General features: G+C 45.3%; 1 protein-coding gene across 1 annotated transcript in view; it reads left to right on the top strand.

The window, feature by feature from the left end:
• rps6ka3b (ribosomal protein S6 kinase A3b) overlaps positions 1 to 7,831 on the top strand; it is a 50,199-nt gene that overhangs the window by 36,065 nt on the left and 6,303 nt on the right. The window contains exons 7-20 of the mRNA XM_087171335.1: positions 8 to 152; positions 386 to 528; positions 1,583 to 1,653; positions 2,275 to 2,363; positions 3,676 to 3,740; positions 3,854 to 3,956; positions 4,083 to 4,192; positions 4,445 to 4,570; positions 4,672 to 4,761; positions 5,642 to 5,800; positions 6,549 to 6,710; positions 6,970 to 7,046; positions 7,139 to 7,256; positions 7,352 to 7,492. Of these exons, the coding sequence (XP_087027461.1) occupies positions 8 to 152; positions 386 to 528; positions 1,583 to 1,653; positions 2,275 to 2,363; positions 3,676 to 3,740; positions 3,854 to 3,956; positions 4,083 to 4,192; positions 4,445 to 4,570; positions 4,672 to 4,761; positions 5,642 to 5,800; positions 6,549 to 6,710; positions 6,970 to 7,046; positions 7,139 to 7,256; positions 7,352 to 7,492 (1,599 nt within the window). The remainder of the gene's footprint in view (positions 1 to 7; positions 153 to 385; positions 529 to 1,582; positions 1,654 to 2,274; positions 2,364 to 3,675; positions 3,741 to 3,853; positions 3,957 to 4,082; positions 4,193 to 4,444; positions 4,571 to 4,671; positions 4,762 to 5,641; positions 5,801 to 6,548; positions 6,711 to 6,969; positions 7,047 to 7,138; positions 7,257 to 7,351; positions 7,493 to 7,831) is intronic.

The following is a 7,831-nucleotide window of genomic DNA, read 5'->3' as shown; positions in this document are numbered from 1 at the left end:
CACACACACACACACACACACACACACACACACACACACACACACACACACACTGCATTATGTTTCCCTGCAGACATTTCCTTCAGAATACAAAAAGCATTTCTGTCGTTTCAGCATCCTGCTGGATGAGGACGGACACATCAAGCTGACCGGTGTGTAATGTCACACTCACATTGTGTTTCTGTCAGTGTGTATCTTCTTCTTCTTCTTCTTCTTCTTCATCTGCTGCTGCTGCTGTTTTTCAGTTCAGCTGCTGCAAAGCTTCGTATGTTTGCTTATGATGTTTTCACTGCTGTAAATTACGATAACTCGTCACTTAGCGCTGGTTTCTGTGTGTGTTTGTGTGTGTGTGTGTGTGTGTGTGTGTGTGTGTGTGTGTGTTCAGACTTTGGCCTCAGCAAAGAGTCAATAGACCACGAGAACAAAGCCTACTCCTTCTGTGGGACGGTGGAGTACATGGCTCCCGAGGTGGTGAACAGGCGAGGACACACGCACAGCGCCGACTGGTGGTCGTACGGCGTGCTCATGGTGAGGGGACGCCGCTCGCTCGCCGGTCACTGCTCGCTGCGTGGAGGGAAAGTTGTCACGACGACACCCCCCCCCCCTGCTATTTGTGTCCCACCTCAGTTTGATAATTAACTTAGCCTCAAATAATGTGATTACAGAAACATGGAGTCACAACAGTCTCCAGAGAAATCCAGGGAAGGACAGAGATCTTTACTGATCTCCGTCTCACACCAGCTTCTCTTTATCAGAGCGAAAACATTCAGTCAGCCAGTCGACAACAGATCAAGTACAGTGTATAACAGAGACTCAGCGCTTTGAGCTTCATTTCTTACATGTGGCTGCAACTAATTATTATTTTCTCAATCATAAACCGTCAGAAAATATAATTACACACAATTCACTATTCATCATTTTAATAGTTCTCTCACTACAACACAACACACTTTATACTGTAGAGACAGACGTCGCTGTTGATGGAGGACACCAGTCATCTTCACCACGACCTTTCACTACAGTGAAACCAACACAGTTAATAACACAGTTAATAACAGTTAATAACATAGTTAATAACAGCTAATAAAACAGTTAATAACAGCTAATAAAACAATTAATAACAGCTAATAAAACAATTATTAACAGCTAATAAAACAGTTAATAACAGTTAATAACATAGTTAATAACAGCTAATAAAACAGTTAATAACAGCTAATAAAACAATTATTAACAGCTAATAAAACAGTTAATAACAGTTAATAAAACAATAACAGTTAATATATTGTTGAGAGAAGTTCAAGTAGAATCTCTGAATAGAAACAAAACTGTGACTTTTATTGAAAATATTATTATTATATTATTATATAAAAGGATTTTTAGGACGTTTTCACACTTGAAGTTGATTTGCTCTGCGCTCCGATTCTGTTGAAGAGAAAAATTCAAGTGAACATAAACGCATCATTACAAACCAGGTGAGGACGTCCTCTCCTCTGATTGGTCAGATCGTCTGGTAAACGCAGGAAGAAAGGGGGGGGGGTTTAATATAAATCTCTCACCGTGTTGTCGTTGTTCTTTGTTTTAGTTCGAGATGCTGACGGGAACGCTGCCGTTTCAGGGCAAAGACCGGAAGGAGACCATGACCATGATCCTGAAGTAAGACACTTTATACCGTCTGTAAAGTCTCAGCCAATCACCAGCTAACAGCTTCCATTACAGCTGCCTCTACATCAGAGAGAGAGAGAGAGAGGGAGAGAGAGAGAGAGAGAGGGAGAGAGAGAGAGAGAGAGAGAGAGTCAGCCCAGGGGGGGAAGTGAAGGATTTATAATAGAGGAGATAAAGTGCAGCACTCAGGAGGAAGAGGAGGATGAGGATGGACAGAGCAGAGGAGGGATAGGAGGAGTGGACTCCAGTGTGCTGGTAGCCATTTATAACAGCGAGGGAGGAAGAGGAGGAGGAGAAAGAGAAGAGAGAAAGTCTAATTATGTTTGAGTTCGTCAGAGGAACAAAAAAAAAAAAAGAAAACAAATGAGAGGAAATATTAACTCGTCCTGTTTCCTCCGTCGTCTCTGTCTCAGCCTCCGACTGTAGAAACGCTGAACACACTCTGCAGACTGCTGACTGTGTTTCCTGTGTGTGTGTGTGTGTGTGTGTGTGACAGATTATCCTCTAGTCTTTCAGATACTTTCATGTTGGATATGCAATATGGACGTTTGACGACAGGCGTGTCTTCACTGATTGGCCGCTCTGTCCCTGTGTCTGTCTGTGTCTCCTCAGAGCCAAGCTGGGGATGCCTCAGTTCCTGAGTTCAGAAGCTCAGAGTCTCCTCAGGAACCTTTTCAAACGCAACCCTGCCAACAGATTAGGTAAAAAAACATCATCGTTTTCTTTTGAACCGCAGACAAGTCCATCTCCTCTCCTCCGGACAGAGACAGGACACTTCTGAAAACAACAGGATTTTATTCTCTCAAAATAACCCTCTCACCTGTAATCATACAAACCACTGAAGCCTGCTGGGAGCATTGGGAAGATCTGTGTATGTACATCATCACACACGGAGGTCGTTCGAAAACACAACAAGAAAACAGTGTAAAAACACAGTCATAAAGTGGATAATGTCTAATTAAAGTGCAGGATTAAAGGATTAAATGGAGGCCGTTTTTAAAGGCAGTTACAGTTCAGACAGATTTGATTTAATCCATCGGGATCTGGCTCCAGCAGTTTTAACTCCGGGCTCCTGCAGATCTTAGACACCTACAGTATCAGCCTCATGTACATGGAGCAGTTCTGAAATATATTTAGTGGCTTATAGACAGTAAATAAAACTTTGGAAACCAGTCAGAGGCCTGAGAACTGGAGTTACACGCTCTCTGCTCTTAGTTTTAGAAGCAGCGTCTGATCAAACTGTAGCTGTGTGAGGAAAAGTTAAACAGTAAAACATGAAGGATAGCTGAAAGCTGAAGGGGAGTTTTGTCCTCAGGTGTGCGCAGGTGAGGCCTCACACTGAGAGTCACGCCGAAGATTCTTCAAATCAAAAACTACAAAAACGCCTTTATACACAACAAAGCTGGTGATGATCTGTTCTTTCTTCTCGTCAGTAAATCTGTGTGTGACTCCTCTGAGCCGCAGAGCTCCACTGTTTCCAAAAACTATTAAAGACACATCACTGAGTCACTGGGTGAGATGTTGCTTCATCACACACACACACACACACACACACACACACACACACATGTTCTGGTAGCGCTTCTTTCAGTGTGTTTTACATGGTTGGAAAGCTCCAGGTCTCCAGGTTCTGTCTGTGCAAAGAGTTTCAGGATCCAATTCACTGCAACAGCTGCAGACACAGAACTGGTTCAGACCCGTGGCTCCTCCTCCTCCTCCTCCTCCTCCTCCTCAGTATCTTTCATTCTCATCCTGACTTCTTGGTTCTTGAAGGCGTTGAAGAACAGTAACCTTTTGAATTTTGGGTACTTCATTATTTCCAGGCGTGTGTCTGGTAACAGATCGTCCCTCCTGAAATGAAACTATATATTTGTGAGGTTGTTTTCAGGCAGAGAGCTGTGAGGCGTCTGTGGGGATTAAACAGGGACAGTGTCTCACCCCTCTGTGTCGCTCTGCCCCCTGCTGGTCGGCTCCTGCGCCGCTCAGCTGATCGTTGTGTTTCTGTCTCTGCAGGAGCCGGACCGGACGGAGTGGAGGAGATCAAGAGGCATCACTTCTTCAGCACCATCGACTGGAACGTGAGTGAGACGCAGGAACCGGAGCTGAAATAAAAACGTTCTCATTTTCTGTGATTATTCCGTCGTGACCGTTTCTCTCTGCTGAGTTCTCCGACGCCTCCCTCTCTCCGCAGAAACTCTTCCGCAGAGAGATCCCCCCTCCTTTCAAACCGGCTGCAGGTCGACCTGACGACACTTTCTATTTTGATCCAGAGTTCACAGCTAAAACACCCAGAGGTACCAGACTGTCACTGTAGCTCCTCCTCCTCCTCCTCCTCCTCCTCTTCCTCTTCGCACGCTGCTGAGCTGAACTACATTCTCAGTAAAGTCTGACTTTCATTAACGGCTGTTTCTGTGTCTCAGACTCTCCGGGGGTTCCTCCCAGTGCCAACGCCCATCAGCTGTTCAGAGGATTCAGTTTTGTGGCCATAACGGAGGAGGAAACACAACCACTGCCCAACGCCATCGTACAGGTGCGAACACACACTCGTCTCACACACACACACAGACGCTGATGAAGTGGAGGAGAGTCCGTCTGTAGAGGTCAGAGTGTCAGAGGCTGAAGGATTTAGATTTACTGACACTGTGTGAGATCAGCTCGAAAGCTCCTGCAGAAGCCATGAAGTGGATTTTGTAATGAACAAATAAGCAGCTGTTTATTCTTATGCAGCAGCTCTGTGATGTCGTCAGATATTAGTGGTAATAAACTGCGTCTTTGCTTGTAGCAGCTGCACCGAAGCACATCCCAGTTCTCAGACGCCTACGAGATCAAAGAGGACATCGGCGTCGGCTCCTACTCCATCTGTAAACGCTGCATACACAAAGGAACCGGCATGGAGTACGCCGTCAAGGTGAACAAAACAAACAAAAACAACAACGCACACACGGCCTCCAGCGTGACGTCTGCGTCCAGCCGTTCGACGCCGTAAACGTCCGTTTGTCCTCGTTACAGATCATCAACAAGGCCAAGAGAGACCCGACGGAGGAGGTGGAGATCCTGCTGAGATACGGGCAGCACCCCAACATCATCACCCTCAAGGACGTGAGTCACACGCTCAGTAACACCGTGAATCTGACGGTTACACAAAGACACAGACACTCGCATCTTATTGTGAAAATCTAGCTGTGTATCCTGTGTGTGATTCAGTCGGAGGTCATCGGTGAATTTGTCCGTCTGCCCACTGGACGCAGAAAATAACAACCGTGATTCTCCTGCTGGTGACGTCACTGTTTCACTGTTTCACTGTTTCTGTGACTCACTTTTAATGAGAGTTAAAAATATCACGTTGCTGCCGAGTGAGAATCTGATCCAGCAACAAAAGACCAGTTTATCTCACTCATACAGTTCGTCTGTGTTTTACTTCCTCTGTAGCTGCTGGGAATTTATCTTAAGTATTTATTATCAGCTGGGTTTCCAAACCTCATGTCTGTTGCAGAGTGTTGAAGCGTCAGTGTTGAAAGTCTCTCAAATGTTTTAGGAAAGTTTTTTGTAGTTTTTTATTTGTCCCTGGTTCAGAATCTAACAATTACTTTTATTATCCACTGATGTGTTGATGAACTGATTCATCTTTAGGTCAATAAAATATCAGGAAATCAACGTTTTTTGACTTAAAACCAGCAAAGTTCTTTATTTTGCTCTGATGCTGATGCTGAGTCGATCAATTATCTGTTAATCTGTCGATTAGTTTATTGATTAATCCATCTGTCTTTCAGTCTATAAGATGTGGAAATCGTCAGATCAAGTTTACAATCATAGAAAACTAAGAAAACTGACAAAGATTCATATTGAGAAGCTTTTGATGTGTTTGCTTTAAAGATGGTGATTAAAAATGATTAATCAATTATTAAAATAACTCCCAGTGATAATGAACTAATGCTTTCAGCTGTGACTCACTGCCGGTTGACTCGTTTCCGTGTCGTAGGTGTACGACGACGGCCGCTCGGTGTTCCTGGTGACGGAGCTGATGAAAGGAGGCGAGCTGCTCGACAAGATCCTGCGACAGAAGTTCTTCTCGGAGAGAGAGGCGAGCGCCGTTCTCTACACCATCACCAGGACGGTGGAGTACCTGCACGTGCAGGGGGTACGTTCCCGAACCACCCGCACTCCCTCGTGCTCCTGACGCTTTAATGAGACGTTTAACTTGATGCTGTTGCAGATCTTCTTCTTTTCTGTTCAGCCACATCTTGAGGATTTATTCACACTGAATGAATTTCACACAGAAAGGAATTCGGCGTGTTCCCAAAACAATGACTGGTTAAACGTGGCTGTGATTCACAAGAAGAAGAAATTCAAATTAAAATGATTCCAGGAAAGTTTCCTGCAAAGAAACGTGTCATAGTTACAGGAATCAGTTTGTTATTGATGAAAGAAACTGTTCCATTTAAATCCCAGCGGATAATTATCACTCATTTATTAATTATTGGAAACCTGTGAATAGAAGTGTTGGGTTGTGTTAGCTTAGCATTCAGAAACAACTAACTCATCTTTGTGTTTTAGCTTTAATCACCAAATGATTCAGTTGTTTTCAGGAAACTGGAAGGAGATTATTGGAAATAAATCAGAAACATTTCAAACCAGTTACTGAAAAGATTTTTATTGATAAGTGAAAAGAGTCTAGAGATATTATTCCTTTGTGTTTTACTGTTTATTTGATGTTTGGACACGTCACCTTCTCACCTGAGGGAGAAACGATCGTATGAGCCAAGAGAAGTTATACTGTTCATTTTCCTGAACATTTAATTCATTTAAAAAGCAGCAGCAACAAATAAAAGATCATAAATCATGAATCGACATGAGAAAGAACCTCGTGTCCGTCTGTGTGTCTGCAGGTGGTTCACAGAGACCTGAAGCCCAGTAACATCCTGTACGTGGACGTGAGCGGGAACGCCGAGTCCATCCGGATCTGCGACTTCGGTTTCGCCAAACAGCTGAGAGCGGAGAACGGCCTGCTCATGACGCCGTGCTACACCGCCAACTTTGTCGCACCCGAGGTACGTCACCTTCTCCGGCATCAAACCACGGCGACGAGTGCACTGATCTCAGATCATCGTTTCAACACTGTAACTCTAAACAATGATTATTGTGATGAAGAGGATGTGAAGGTTCTGATGTTTGTGTTTAATGTTGAATATCTTTAGATACCAGTTATATTTACACACAGCTGACATGTTGTAGAGGAGGATAGATGTGTGTATGAAAGCTGAAGAGGGAAGCAGATGTTGGTACAGATGTTGTCTGTGTTTGTGGCAGGTGTTGAAGAAGCAGGGTTACGATGCCGCCTGTGACATCTGGAGTCTGGGAGTCTTGCTCTACACCATGCTAACAGGGTTGGTGCAAACCTTTTCCTTGAGTTTGTTTTCGGCTGCGGCTCCTCTACAACTTTCTTTTTAATAATTCTTTTCTCCTCCTCCGTCTCCAGCTTCACTCCGTTTGCGAACGGTCCGGAGGACACGCCGGAGGAGATCCTGGCTCGTATCGGCAGCGGGAAGTTCTCACTCAGCGGAGGATACTGGACGTCCGTCTCTGCCGAGGCCAAGGTGACGACACGGACGCACGCTCCTTTGTTTCCTGTGACTGTATACTGTATGTTTGATGGAGATGTGTGACTGTGTGACCTCTGACCCCCCCTCAGGATCTGGTGTCTAAGATGCTGCACGTCGACCCGCACCAGCGGCTGACGGCAGGTCAGGTGCTCAGACACCCCTGGGTGACGCACAGAGACCAGCTGCCGAAGTACACCCTGAACAGGCAGGACGCACCGCACCTCGTCAAGGTGACACACACACACACACACACACACACACACACACAGAGAGAGAGGGATGTGGCTAAGTCGTGGTCGACTGTGACGGTTCCGTCCTGTTTATGTTCTGGTGTCTTTGTCAGACTCACAAACTGAAAAGCTCAGAATCTAAATCCAGAAAGTTTCAAGCAGCAGTAACTGTGCTCCCAGTGAACCCAGTCCAAACACCAGCACACACACCAGCTCACACACCAGCACACACACCAGCACACACACCAGCACACACACCAGCACACACACCAGCACACACACCAGCACACACACCGGCACACACACCGGCACACACACCGGCACACACACCGGCACACA

The sequence above is a fragment of the Seriola lalandi genome, unplaced genomic scaffold (assembly GCF_002814215.2).
Source record: "Seriola lalandi dorsalis isolate HSWRI2012SDOR001 ecotype SW California unplaced genomic scaffold, Sedor1 jcf7180002054984, whole genome shotgun sequence".
Lineage (NCBI taxonomy): Eukaryota > Metazoa > Chordata > Actinopteri > Carangiformes > Carangidae > Seriola > Seriola lalandi.
Note: the sequence above shows the minus strand (reverse complement) of the source record. Positions and strands in the feature narration are given on the sequence as shown.